Genomic DNA, 14,345 nt, shown 5'->3' with positions numbered 1-14,345 from the left:
GTTGTGGTGTAGGCAGGCGGCTGCAGCTCCGATTCAACCCGTGGCCTGGGAACCTCCATATGCTGCACGCGCGGCCTTTAAAAAAAAAAAAAAAAAGCAAAAAATAAAAGTTTGTTAATCATTTGCTGCTGTGGAAGGTGTCAGACGTCCTGCATGTGAGTGACCAGAGGCCTCTCCCCACTTGTCAGTAAGCGGTCGATAGCAGTTTTTGCTGCAAGTCGGCCATTGTTGTGATCTGATCCCTCTTTTTTGTTCATCGTTGGCTCGACAGGTGCTAGGCACCCCCCTGCCCTGGGCCACGTCCTCTCACCCTGCGCTGTGCTGACCAGTGCCCAGGGCTCCATTCTAGGGAGCAGGACAGACTCCGAGTGGAGGGAAGGAAAGGGCAGCCTCGGGATTGGCGAGTGCGGGTCCAGGGGCCCCTCGAGCGAGCAGGTCAGGCTGCTGGCTGGTGAGGGTCCCAGCTGGTGAAGCTCCCCGGGCAGGGAGGTGGGAGGGCGAGGAGAGCCCCAGACTGCAGAAACTCCGGTCAGAGACGTCCTTTGCCTGTGTCTCTCAGGCGAGCTCTTAGAAAGTTCTCGGTGGAGACGCTTTGTCTGACACCTGTACCTGTGTTTCTAAACGGGACATGGAGATCAAGCCTACTTTAAAAAAGCCACTTTTCTTGGAAGGAAAATAAAGGTTAGGACTTTGTTTTTCAGGGTTTTGATCTGACACTAATATTGTCAGACAAAAGTTATTACCAGTTGCTTACTCAGCATGGCAATAAAGAGAATTTTCATTACGGAGGTGTGTATCAGCTAAAAGTCTGTTCTGCATCCCCAGTTTAAAAATGAGATCCCCACAGTGTTGAGTATTCATCCCCCAAATGGAGTTATCAGAGGATGTGCCTTAGAGGAGGCAGAGCTCCTCCTCCTGGTAAGAGGCTGCTGCCCAGGCCATCTCGTTTTTAGCGTTGAACTGCTGGGGAAGAAACCAGCACCCATCCTCACCACGCTGCGCCCCACATATGTGGACGGAAGCGACGTCCTCGTGGGGCACGCGGACGAGCTGGTTAGCGGTTTCGGCAGCATGGCAGGAGGGTTTCTGCTGCACAGAAGCCTGCCGAACTGAGGGCTGGCCTTTGAGTGTCACAGTGTCACAGTGGGCTCATGGACATGGTCTGCGACCTGCTCTCCGGACACTGGTCACTTTTTAGAGCACATCCAGGGCTGTTTAGTGTGTCAGTGTCTCATTACTGTTTATTGTTTTGTTCCGTAAACATCTCCGTGCCATCCGTGTGCACAGGAAGTTTTGGCATGGTGAGCAAAAGACCAGACCCCCTGAAGTCCAAACCACTCGCCCCTGATGGCACAGGCTCTAGGTGTCCTCAGACCCTGACCCCTGCGGACGAGGGGCAGGGAGTGGATCTCGATCCCTGAGTCCGTGGAATGGAAGACTTCCCCAGAGAGCTGGCTGCACAGCCAGTTCGTTTGGCTGCATCTGTCCACAAGGTAGAAGTTGAAGAATCAGTCAGGAGACTGTTAGGCAGCTGAGCTGTGTGGAGAATTTGGGTGACCCAGTGCCACCTGCCTCTAGGACGCAGCCTTCACCTGGGGCCTGGGACCAAGGTGAAGTGTCCGCCTGTGCAAAAAACAGTGTTTGCAAGGACAGTACGACCTCACATGCATTTGTGACTCTTATACTAGTGTCATTTCAGTAGGATTGTAGATAATAGTGATGGATTACTGGCTCTTCAGGATAGGAGTAAGTGGTGTATATATATATCCTTAAATTTTTAACTTCAGTATAGAAATTTTTAAGCATATACAAACCTAGGGGGTTCACATGGTTTTCCAAAATAAAGACTTCGACAATTGTGTGCTGAGGATAGGCCATCCCTGCCTGCGCGGGGTACCTGCTCACACCTTTGGGATAGACGGTCTCGTGGGAACCTCTGAAGAAGCGTAGGAAGCAGTCTGTTTATGTGGATCACGGTGCTGCAGAATGGCCTGCCTTTCCAGAGCGCTTCCGTTTTCCTTTGGGGGAATTTTCCTCCTTCAGGCTGGCGTAACTCACAGCAAGATAACATTTCAGGCAACTACAGCTGACAGGCGAGAGGCACAGAGTCACAGAATGGGGGGACCCACTTGGTTCAACCATCCCAGCCCTGGCTGGACAGCATCACTGGAAGAGTGTCGGGGTTCCAGGTCCAGGGAGTCTGACTGGATGGTTCTGGAGTAAAGTCCAGAATCATGAGCCTCTGAAAGCCCCCAGGGGGATTACTGTGCAGGTTGAGTATCCCCGACCAGTCTTACAGGGAGAATGGTGTGAGCTGGCGGGTTTGGTAGATGCTCTTATCCGGCTGACGGAAGTCCCTTCTGCTCCTAGCGTTGAGAATGTTTATTGCGAATGCCTTTCCTGCATCAGTACAGGTGGTCATGGGGTCCTTTCCTCTATGGCCTGTTAATAACTTCAGTTGATTTTTGAGTGTTGAGCCAACCTTGCACTCCTGGGATGAATCTTACTTGGTTGTGTATGGTCCTTTTCTTGTGTCGCTAAATTCAGTTTGCCAGTATTTTGGTAAGGATTTTTTGCGTGTGTATGTTTATGAGGGTTATTCTTTTGTGGCTTGCTGTCTTTTGCTTTTTAGGGCCGCTCCTGTGGCATAGGGAGGTTCCCAGGCTAGGGGTCAAATCAGAGCTGTAGCCGCTGGCCTACACCACAGCCACAGCGACTCGGGATCCGAGCCAAGTCTGCGACCTACACCACAGCTCACAGCAACGTCAGATCTGAGCCGACTCTGTGACGTACACTACAGCTCACGGCAACGCTGTATTCTTAACCCACTGATGGAGGCCAGGGATCGAACCTGCATCGACATGGATGCTAGTCAGGTTCATTTCTGCTGTGCCACAACGGGAGCTCTGGCTTTGTTTTCTTTGGATGTCCTTTTGTGTCAGGTAACATAAGCCTCAGAGAATGAATGGGGGTGCATTGTGGCTCTGCCTCTGTTTTCTGAGCAAGATTGTGTAAGATGAGTGGTTTGTCTGTTTTAATGGTTGGGAGAATCAATCTGGGTCTGGGTTTTTCTTTGTGCAAGGTTTTCAATGTCCATTCGGTGTCTTCTCAGATTCCCAGGTTTTCTCTTTCTTCTTGATTCGGTTTTGGGATCTTGCATCGTTTATGAAATTTGTCCATCTCACTAAGTTCTCTGACTTATTAGTATGAAATGTTGAGCATAAGACCCGTTTAGATTTCTTTGGTGCCAGTTTTGATAAACCCCTCTTTTACTTCTGATTTTAGTAATTTGTGTTCTTTTTCCTTGGTGAGTTCAGTTAGAGGGTTATCAATTTTGTTGGTCTCAGAAATCCAGCTTTTGGTTGGATTGATTCCCCCCCCCCCCCCCACTGTTTTCTGTTTCCCATTTCATTGCCTTTCACTGTGATCTTCTTTCCTGCCTTGTGGTTTGGGTTTGATCTCCCCCCGCCCTTTTTTAAAAAAGCCTCTTGAGATAACAGTTCAAATGACTGATTTCAGATCTCTTTTCCTTTCCGTAGAACTTCAGTTACAACCCCTTGGGTTTGATGTGTTGTGTTTTCATTTTCATTCAAAGTGTTTTTCAGCTTTTCTTCTTATTTTTCTTTCATCACCTGATTGCTTAGGGAGGCAACCCCGTCGCTGCAGAGCTTAGTGGTCTGTCTGCCAGCCATTTGGGAAGGGTGGCACCTGGGTGCCGCGCCCTCCCAGCCCCAGCTCCTCCTCCCTGTGGTCGCTCACGTCCCTGTCAGCCGCACGAGCAGGACCTGCCTAGGCCTGCGGTAACTTCCGTCTCTGGAATTTCCTCATTGAGTTTCCCAGAGCTCTGGCTGGGCCGCTCTCGTTCCAGACAGGCCTGAGACCAGAGGCCCGTGCATGTGTGGGCGCTTGCGGCTGGGCGGGAGGCGGGGTGACCAGGGCTGTGTCCGCGGGGAGGGAGGCACCGAGGCTTCACCCCAGCCCCAGTGGGACAGCGGGAGGGGTCGGGGCGATGACTCCCTTCCAGCGGGTTCGAGTGGGAGTCAGAAGTTTAGCACCACTGCTTCTGCAGACTGTCAGATTTTACTGAGAGGCTCACGAAGTGGACGAGGCGTGTCATGCGAGTCTGCAGTGGCGTTGAAGGGAAGCAGTGCTTCACTGAACTAAGCAGTACTTTAGTAATTTTAGACGTCTTGAGTGGGTGAAGTAATTAAAGATCTTAGTTTCAAATTTCAAAAATATTACCAAAACCCAAATGCCTGTCACATGAGACGCTTCCTTGGCAGCTCTGGTGAAATGGCAGGTTTGGTGGCTTTGCTTCTCGGTCGCACACTAACCTGGGTGGCCCTGCTGCGGGGGGGACGCCTGCTTGTGCGGAGACTCACCAGTGTGCTGCCTTGTTGCTTTCAGCAGGGAGGGGAGAGCGATGGCTGTTACCACCCAGAGGGCCAGCCTCAGCGGCTCCCTCCATCCCCAGAAGTGAGACCGCAGCCTGCCCGCAAGGTGACGCTGACCAAGGGGGCCCTTCCGCAGCCCCAGCACCCACCGGTGGCGGCCCACGTGCACTCGGCCGGCCCTCCAGCCATCAAGAGCATCCAAGGGATTCACCCGCCCAAGAAGGTACCTCCTGTTCCCTGGGCCCCTGGGAACGTGGAGCCTGCGGGCCGTCAGCCCAGTGCTGGGCGCACAGTACAGGGGCTCCCGTCCTGAGCCCCCGTCCTTGCCCGGCTTTGAAAGCTCCCAAGCGCTTTTCTTCTGACTCTTTTGATGTCATGATTCTGGGAGTTGCCTACAACCGAGGGTGCAGTCCGCTGCAGTGCCGAGCTGGGCCCTGGGACCACCCTGCAGAAGCCCGGCCCCGCATTCCTTCCTCCTCTGCCTGTTGCTCTCTAGAGACTCGCGGCTGGAGGACTGGGCCTGGGCCCCCGCTTCCTCCTCGGAGCCCCAGTGTGCAGACGCGAAGCCGTCGGGGCCAAGTTTACCCGGCCCAAGGGGGCCGCCCCCGCCCTGCCTCCTCCCTCCTTCCGTCCTCCTTGGATCCCTCTCTGAGTCCAGTCTGTGCCCCTGCTGAAGCGAACCCTCCCCGGCGTGTCCGCCTCGTCCTGTTATGTCCTGGAGCTGCCCCTGTCCCCTGCCCCCCACCCCCAGCTGCTAGTGCAGGGCTTCTCTGTAGCTTTGCCGAAGCCTCCGCCTTTCCACGGACAGAAAGGGCCCCTCTTGCTGCAGAAGCCAGCTGCCTTTTGTCTGGTGAGAGGACATGAGGGTTTCTAGAAAGCTCTGTTGTGCGCGCGTCCGTCCTGCCTGCTCGTCTGGCTGCGGGCCTTCAGGGGTGGTGTCGATGGGGGTCCTGTGCTGCCTCATCAGTGCTTCAGGACACGGGGCAAAGAGAAGCGTTGCGTTTTGCTGCGGGTTGCAGGCGTAAGTTAAGCCCTTGAGGTTGTTCATTTTTCACTGTGAAGTGAGGACAGTGGCCTCTCCTGACATCTGGGCTCTTGTGAGTTTTCTAGGCAGATGCAGGTGCCTGGCGTGCAGGCCGGCCTCTGGTAACGGGTGTTACTGATGTTCTAACTTGTTAGGGTCAGAACATTAGCACAGCTGTTTACTGCAAGTTTCCAGCCTGTGTCCCTTGCAGCTTCTGCCCTGTGTCCTCCTGTGTGACTTCTCTTGAAACGTCCTTTTCCACTTGGAGAGCTCACCTCACAGGGGCAGTCGTGTCACCCGCTGCGGAACTTTGCCAAGTGCTGCGGCTTTCTCTCTGTTTCCCTTTGCGTGGCAACCATTCCTGTGCTGAGGTTCCGTTCTGATTCCTGTCTGCCTTCCTCTCGCCCTTTTCTGTGATGGAACAGGAGGTCATTTTTGTCCTTTGGGGCAGGATTCGGGCAGGACGTCTGGACGACGTGGTGAGCCCGGGCCCTCCTGCGTCTGTGCTTTACCGCTGTCCTGATCTGGGAGGCACTGGTGCTTCATAGCTACCTGATTTAAAAAGACCAGAATGATCAGCTGTTTCCTCTTGTTTAAAGGATCCCAGAACAGTGTTGTTGAAGCCTGGACAGCTTTAAAAGCTGTCAAGGTCCAGGCCCTACCTGAGGCCCGTGATGCCATGTCGGTGGGGGATGGGGGCACTCAGTGGTCGTAGCGTCGGTTTTGTTTGGAAAGCCCTGCGGAGAAGTGTGACCTGCAGTGGCCACCTCGGGGAGACCCTTGCTGCACAGCTGTCTTTGAGGTTCCCGGGCTGGCAAGGGCACACGCTCACGATGAGGGGCGCACCGTGCCGGGGCTGGCAGCGCCTGGGCAGGGGCCGTGGGTGGCACTGTCCACAACCTGCCAAGCCAGGCTGTGCTGGCCTGAGAACGTGGGAGAAAGTTGGGTTCTGGGATCGAAGGGGCCTGGCCCCAGGTCGCCGTGTTTCAGAACGTGTTTCTGAACCCGGGATCCTGCTGCTCGTCTCCAGCGTGACGGTGGCACAGAGCGTGTCCCCGGTACGGTGCTTGGCTCCACGCCGCGTCCTTTCCCTCCTTTTCTTCCACGGCAGTTTGCCGGGTCTCGGTGAGGCAGCACATCCTTTTCTGACGGTGGATAAAACCTACAGAAAGCCCTGTAGCTCATGTCTCTTGTAATGGGTTCTAACGTCTCGGCTCACGTTTGTATCTTGGCAGCTGTGACAAAAGCCTAGAGCTTAAAACTGAAATGGCCGCTTTTGTTGTTGCCAGGTCATCATGCACGGGAGAGGCCGGGGAATGGCGGGCGCCATGGGCCGGGGACGCCTGATGCCCAACAAGCAGAACTTGCGAGTGGTGGAGTGCAAGCCTCAGCCCTGCGTCGTGTCTGTCGAAGGGCTTTCTTCATCCACGACGGACGCCCAGCTGAAGAGCCTGCTCGTGTCGGTGGGACCCATCCAGGTGGGCCACGTGGCGGTCTTCGTATGCGTGAGAGGAAAGGTGGACAGCTTGGGTTCTGTGCACGCGTCACACCAGAGCTTTTTTGTCTTAGAGTTAAGATTCTTGGGAAATTTTCAGGTGCTCAGAAACTTTTCGAGGTATTCATTCCAGCTGAACAAACTATCCTTGGAAATCCTCAGATTACCCGAAGGTTCTCACAAGCATCTGTACATACCGTGTTTTTGTCCTGCCGCACACGCGTGTATAACAGTTGAGAAATATTGAAGTATTTCGCCTTTGGACCTTAATTTCTAGAAACAGCCTCACATGTTCCCCACCTGTGGAACGTGCTTTAGCCTTTACAAATGCGAAATAACTTGGACTGTATCTTGGTCTCTTCGTTTTAGAACTGGCGCATTCTAAATGCTTAAAGACCTCTGCTGAGCTGACTGCAAATGGGTCTCCTGTTCTGTTGTGAACAAAAATTTCCACGGAGTCCCGGTCGCTCCGGCTTCCAGAGCTCTGGAGGCGAACCAGCAGAGGAGTGGGTGGCCTGGGCCCCTGGAGCAGCGTGTCTCTCATCCCCACCTCCCGCCTCTCCTGCCAGCTGGCGCCCAGTCGCAGCCGGCAGCAGTGCACTTCTGTCCCACTGGGGCCGTGCCTGAAGCGGGAGCTCTTTGGCAGCCCAGTTGACGCCGTGTGTTGGGTTTCTGAGGATCACGCGGACAGTGTTTTCTCTTAAGCCTCTCTTCCGGCTTCAGGAGGAAGGGAAGTGGATAGCCGTAATTTTCAGTGTGTGTGGCGTCTTCATCTCCTGTTGCGTGTTGACCAGAGGAAGGTGTAGACGAAGGCCCTTCCCAGGCGGTTTCTTTGTTGGGGTTCCGCTGCTCCGGCCCTCCTCCTGGGCTCATTCCCAGGGAGTCGGTCAGGGTTAGTCTTCGCCCACATGCCGTAACGCGAGGCTCCTGTTTGTAGTGGAGCGGGTCGCCCCGTAGTAGGAGCAGCTTGTCGGTCGTCTGAGGCGTGAAGCTTACGTCCAGGCAGAGGGTTCTGGGACAGTCAGTCTAGTGTGGGTTAATGCGCAGACAGAGCCGGCACGAGAGAACATGTGAAAATACTGGGGATCCTGAGCCAAGGGTGAGACTCTCAAACAAATGGTGGTTGAGGATGTGGGGGCCACGTCACAGCTCCGCCGTGAGTCTGGAGTTGGAGGCCTGGAGCCCGGGGCGTCTGTCGGGGCGGGAAGCGGTCGCGCTGTGCGTCCCACGTGTGACCTGCTGGTGTCTGGGCGTTGCGTCCCCCTGCGCACCCTCGAGTGTGATTCCGTTTTCAAGACCCGAGTGCGAATGGCCGAGCACTTGCCTCGTGCGGCCCCAGGTGGGATTCAGGCCGACGCTGCAGAAATTAGCTTGCAGCCACTTGCTAAAGCCTCTTCACCTTGGTTTTATCCATCTTAAAAATGAAATTTGGGCTTCTGCATTTTGAGAGCCATCTTGCCCTTCATCCCCCCGCCCCTCCTGTCCCCCCACCAAGGATTAGATGATTGTGTTAAAGTTGAACAAAATGCTGGGTGGAGTTTTTTATTTTTTGGTCTTTTTAGGGCCTCACCTGCGGCCTGTGGAGGTTCCCAGGCTACAGGTCGAATCGGAGCTACAGCCGCTGGCCTACGCCACAGCCACAGCCATGTGGGATCCTTAACCCACTGAGCAAAGCCAGGGATCTAACCCACCTTCATGGATCCTAGTCGGGTTCATTACCACTGAGCCACAATGGGAACTCCCAGTCTTGGATTTTTACGGGCTTGTTTTAATTAGAAAGAGAAAAATGAGAGTAAGTGTTCGGCGTTACATTAGGTGTCCTTAAAACGGAGGAGTGTGAGGTCCCAGTGCTGCCTGTAAAAAGTCCCGGAGGGTGAATTTATTAGCACTTAGTAGGACCGGTTGTCCACCTTAGGAGCAGAGTGGGCTCATTTCCTGCCAATCCTTGTCCCATGGGATGGTTTGGAGGGAAGGCTACAGATTTTCAAATACTGTATTCACAAAATGCTAAGTTTCTATATTTAAACATTTAATTGAAACAAACTGACAGGATAAGCTTCTGCTAGCATTAGATAGCTGAAGAACGAAATTGATAAGTGTGCATTTAAAGAAGGTGTTTATATTATAGCAAGAGTTCTTTATGGTTTCACTGTAAATATACTTGAAAGCGCTGGTCTGCTGGTTTGAGCCTCTGTGTGGGCCGGGCTGTGGCACCACCTTGTGTTCACTCTGTGTAATAGCAGGTGGCGCTGTCCAGGCGAGCAAGGCCCCGTCCCTGCGCGGTCAGCCATGGCAGCACCGCTCGCTCCCAGGTGGCTGTGCTGGCCCCTCCAGCTCCGAAGCCTCTCCGCAGGTGCCTGTTACAGACTTTGCTGTGTAGATTCATTGACAGAATAAGGAGGAATGGCAGGATTTTGTAGGAAGTGTAACCGAGGTTTAGCCAGAAGGGACCCAGGAAGCATCCCAGCATGGTGGGGTTTCAGGTGAGAGGGCACAGGAGGACTGGCCCACCGGGCACTAGCGCGCAGTCGCCTGGAGGGAGGCGGAAAGACGGTTCCCCCCAGGACGGAGGGGTCCTGCTCTCAGGGAAGGGGAGGCTGACTTCTGCTGCGGCTCTCCTGGTGCTGTCCTGGGAGCGGCCCTGGCCTCCTGCCCCTTCTGAAAGACCGAAGCCCAGTTAACTCTCAGGGTTAGCTAGTGAGGTAGTTACACCTTCTGAGCCCCTTTGCTTAGTGGTCTTGATGGCCCTGTTGGTGGGCTTTTGCCTGAAGCTGTTGTGAAGAAGGATTGTTACCCTATAAAGAAATGAAAGGCCACGGCCTAACACGGAGTGGTTTCCGTGTTGTAACTGTCCCTCGAATGCAGAGGCGGGCGCTGGCCATGGGCAGCAGTGACCGCTGACGCCCGGGTTCGCCGCACGAGCCCCAGTGAAGGGAGTGGCCCAGGGCTCCTTCTGGAAGGGACGCAGGGGTGCAGCAGCGGGAGCCAGGCTTTGAGAGGAGGCTCTGGCGTGAGTGTGAGCGTGCTGCGCCTTGTGGGCAGGCGAGTCTGGCGTTCCATCCGCCTCTCAGGACCCGCTGAAGGGTGGTTCTCATGTTCCCTGGCCTCACCTGGAAGGGAAGGGGCTGGGAAAGAAACGCCAAGGCCTCGGCCTGCAGTTGAGGCAAACAGGGCCAACCGACGCCAGCGGGTGGGGGTCCCTTGGGAGGGCTGCAGGGGGCCTAGGAGTCCTCTGGGACCCACCCAGTCTGGCAGCTTCCCAGAGCTGAAGTTCTGGCGGGGACTGGGCACTTGCAAGCCCTCATCCCGGGGGCTTCCTGGGTGGCCCAGGGAAGAGGGGAGCCCCTCTGAGCAGGTGTGTAGGGTCGGGTCTCGTGAGAGCGTCTGACCTTCTCTGTGAAGGTCAGGTGGACTGATGAGAAGCTTTGTTTTCCTTGCGCCTGGTCCTTGCTGACTGGGGTGTCAGTGAAAGCCCTTCAGTCACCTTCAAGTTCAGGACGTTCAGGAAGGAAAACACGAGGTGCAGTCAGACATAGGCTTTCCTACAGCTGACGCCAGCAACTTGAAGAAAATGCAGGCCTGGCCACGGGATCTGAAACCGTAAAGGGGAAAACTGTTCATTGGAGGCTCCACACGAAGTTCGGAAAACACTGTTATAAATAAGCCCCAAAGAAAAAAGGATTCCAGGGGGACCGTGTGGTAACACAGGCGGTCTTTGAAGTGTGTGTGGGTGTGTGTGTCTGTGTGTCTGCAGGAGGTCTGTACGAGACACCGATGCAGCCTGGGAGAGGCAGGCCCTCAGAGCAGAGAGAGCCACGCTTACGCCGTGGGCGCGAGGCAGCCCAGCCCCGCGGTTCAGGAAAATGCAGAATTGCTGTCCCCAAAGACACATGTGCTGCGCGGATGGGTGTAAACGTGAGCAGGTGCGGGAGGCGTGCTGGCGTTGCTGCTCTGCCTCCAGAGGGAGGGCCCCGTGCGGTTCCGAGCAGCAACGGCAAGGCCAGAGAGAAAAGGTTGATGGGGAAGTCTGGCTGCTGCCCAGGGGCCCACAGGCCCTCGCCTGACAGGGGGCACCTCGTGCGGGTGCTTCCGTGGCTCCCAGCCTGCACCTGCCCCCGGGATCTGCTCGGGCCTGGGCAGGGTCTGGGACAGTGCATTCTGATGATGTAGAAAGGGGCTCCGAGCACTCTCCCGCATGTTTAGAAGAACGAGAATCAGGGTCATTTTGGCTTTAGGTTGATTCCTGAAGGTGTTGGGAGCACTTGGTGGGGGGGGGTTCGAGTGATTTTTCAGGACTGCAGTGTTATTTCAGACTCCCCGTAACACGCTCATACGCGTGTGTGCACGGACGCTCACACATGCTCTTTTTCTTTGTGGGAAGAGGAGGTACTTTTCGAAGGAGGGAGACGAGACCGAGCTTCTTGGCAGCACGGCCGTCTGCCCGCAGTTGTGGGCTGTCCCAGCCCTTCTCCTGTGAACGCGGTGTCTGTGGCAGCCGGGTCAGGTGGTCCTGAATGTGGTCGTGGAATAGAAACGCAGGGAGCTGCCACCTGCAGGAGTGTTTTAGCTCCTATTTACTGCTTAGAGTCGCGCGGCACTCTCAGAAGTTGTCTGCAGATGTCTTGGCTCTGAGAAGCGAGACGTCTGGGCCCTGGGCGAGGGCACCTTAACCTGTGTCTGCGTGTTGCTGGCAGCGCTGATAGGAGGCCTCAGAGGGCCCTCCTTCCTCATTGTGAGATCAGCCAGAGGAGATAACGTCCAGACGTGCTTTTTCTCAAAGGAAGAGTGTACCATTTTCAAAATCCAGATTCCATCTGCGAATTGAGGAATGTGGATAATTATTTGGTTCTGCTTTGTTTTCTTTGGCTGTGCCCATGGCATGAGAAAGTTCCCAGGCCGGGATCGAACTTGTGCCACAGCAGCGACCAAGCCAGATCCTTAACCCACCGAGCCCTAAGGGTGGTGATGTTCTAGTAGATTCATTTTTTCTTGTCTGTTCTGGTTGAGCAGTAAGTTTAGGTAAGTTCTTCTGATTCTTGCTGTGAGGACTGCCACCGTGCTGGCAGCAGTCGGCCTGAGACCGTCGCAGGCTTGTTGGGCGCCTTGCCCGCGCCCTGGGCCCTTAAGCGCTGCAGCCGCGCACGCGCGCAGCAGAGGAGGGAAAGCACGTCCGAGGAGAGCGGGCCGCGAGGGGGCACCCTGCCGCCGTGCGCCGGCTGTGCCCGGGCTGGGATGCCAGCTCTTCTCCACGTCCCCTCTGGCCTCGCCTGCAAACAGGAGGGCAGGCGTTTCCTGCCCGAACAACCGGAGACCCTCCAGGACGAAGGCCCCGAGTGGCCGCGTGAGCTGGGCTGGCAGCTCAGAAGAGAAGGCAGGTCTCCGTCCGGGAGCACCGGTGCGGTTTCAGGGCCAGAAGAGCCGGGTGCCGGCGGGGTAGCCAGGAGGGGTGAGTTCACCACCAAGTTGCTGAGCTTCACTTGTCCGAGTAACCTAGTGAGAAGCGAGAGCATCAGGAAGACCCTCTGGTTCCGGTTTTTAGTCCGAGAAGAGAGGCTACATCTGGTAAACTGGTTTCAGGAAACCGGGAGGCCAGGGCTCACTGCTGCCAGGTGCCGCCTGCGGGCCCGGGCCTGGGCCTGGCCCGGTTGGTGAGGCGCCCAACACTCTGCCACTGCCCCTCGGGGGGCGGTCTGTGTAAACAGCGCTGTGGGGTCTAGAGACATGAAACTGCCTACTTCTCCGTAAACACTGAAAAGCGAGATTTTAGAAAGTGGGTATTTTTTTTAGATCTCTCCTACTCATGTGTCCTCATTGAAGTTTCGTTTATTAAAATGGGGAGCACTTGGGAGTCGTGGCTCAGCTGTAATGAACCCGACTAGTATCCATCAGGACACAGGTTCGATCCCTGGTCTCGCTCAGCGCGTTAAGGACCTGGCGTTGATGAAGGCTGTGGTGTAGGTCACAGACGTGGCTCGGATCTGGCGTTGCTGTGGCTGTGGTGTAGGCCGGCAGTTAGGGATCTGACTTGACCCCTGGCCCGGGAGCCTCTGCGTGCTCTAAAGTGGAAGAGCCACATGTATAAACCCTTTGACAGGGTCGCGTGGTCCCAGGAGTTACTTTTTCTGGCTGTCACACTTGACGGGAGCCCGGGTGCGGGAAACGGTCCCCACCACCCTGTCCTGTGCTGCCGCCTCAGGCCATGCCCCCGAGGCCAGGAGACCCCACCTGGCCCCCTTGGTGGGTCTCCAGAGTGCCTGAGAAGGACCAGGGTCTGGAGAAGTGAGAGGGGCTGGGAATGCCGAGCTCTCCCCCGAGCCTCCCCTCCTCTCTCCGAGGGTCCTGCAGCCCCCGGCCCTGGGGAAGCACGAGCCGCCCTCCTCCTCCTCAGGGCCACGCGAGGCAGGTGTGCGCGCCGTCCGGCCTGAGGCCTTCCCTGGACGGGTCCGTCCTGATGGGCTTGTTGGGTCTGGGCTGCAGAGAGCAGCCTCAGGAATGGTTGTCTCAACTCCTGAAGATTTAAGGTGCCACTTAGTACTCATAAAATGGGACCAGCGTGTGCCGACGGCTGCCATGGGCACCGCTGTCCTCACCCTGCCCAGCGACATGTGTGGACATCCTCATTTGCCCCGGTGGCAGTTAGGAGATTGGCCCGGCCCTGAACGGCGGGCGGTCTCCCCCTGTGTGATGAGTTCTGCTCTTTTTAAAAGTGTAGCGAGGGCCTGTGGAAAATCGCCTGACGGGAAGACCCCCGACCAGAAGGGAACTCTCGGAGGGGGCCTGCCGCCGAGCCTCCCAGAGCAGGTGGCCGGCTGAGGGCCGGGTAAGGGGAGGGCTTACCACCGGGCTCGGTGGAGGTCAGTGCTGCTGGGCAGTGACTGTTGAAGTGTTGCTTTGGGATAGATTATCTTGATTGGTAGGTAAGAAAAATCGCCAGGGAGACAGAACTTGTCTGTTTAGAGTCTGAGGATCGGCCTGGACTCCGTTTCGTATTCAATCTGATGTGTGAATGGGCGCTGATATACACTGTCACTCCATATACAACAGGACACTAACGTATTTCTCTGTTGTCTTCCTCTAGAGTTTACAGATGCTCCCCCAGCAGCGGAAAGCCATAGCCAAGTTCAAGGAACCAGCCCATGCGTTAGCGTTTCAGCAGAAGTTCCACAGGTAGCCAGGGATTCCTGGTGTTACAGGGCGGAGGGGGGAGGCGGGCGGTCTCTGGGACCACGTGCTGGGCTTTGCATGTCATTATGGAGACACACCAGTGCAGAGAGGGGACGTCCCCTCCCTGCGACTCCGGCGGTCGCCCTCGGCGTCAAGGCCACCTTCTCTGTTGGCTTCGTGTCTGTGGAGGGGAGCTGGCGTTGGCCAGGGCCCGCCCTTCTGTGGGTTGCTTCTCGGACGCGCACGGTTGCCGTAACCTCCCATCTGT

At 56.0% G+C, this 14,345-nt stretch overlaps 1 protein-coding gene across 1 annotated transcript in view; it reads left to right on the top strand.

Moving 5' to 3' along the window:
- The window catches only part of RBM33 (RNA binding motif protein 33), a 111,215-nt gene that overhangs the window by 90,973 nt on the left and 5,897 nt on the right, over positions 1-14,345 (top strand). Inside the window, 3 exon segments of the mRNA XM_021079037.1 lie at positions 4,411-4,617; positions 6,708-6,896; positions 13,992-14,080. Coding sequence (XP_020934696.1) covers positions 4,411-4,617; positions 6,708-6,896; positions 13,992-14,080 — 485 coding nt within the window.

The sequence above is a fragment of the Sus scrofa genome, chromosome 18 (genome assembly GCF_000003025.6).
Source record: "Sus scrofa isolate TJ Tabasco breed Duroc chromosome 18, Sscrofa11.1, whole genome shotgun sequence".
In the NCBI taxonomy this organism is placed as follows: domain Eukaryota; kingdom Metazoa; phylum Chordata; class Mammalia; order Artiodactyla; family Suidae; genus Sus; species Sus scrofa.
This window is presented reverse-complemented; position numbering and strand designations above follow the sequence as displayed.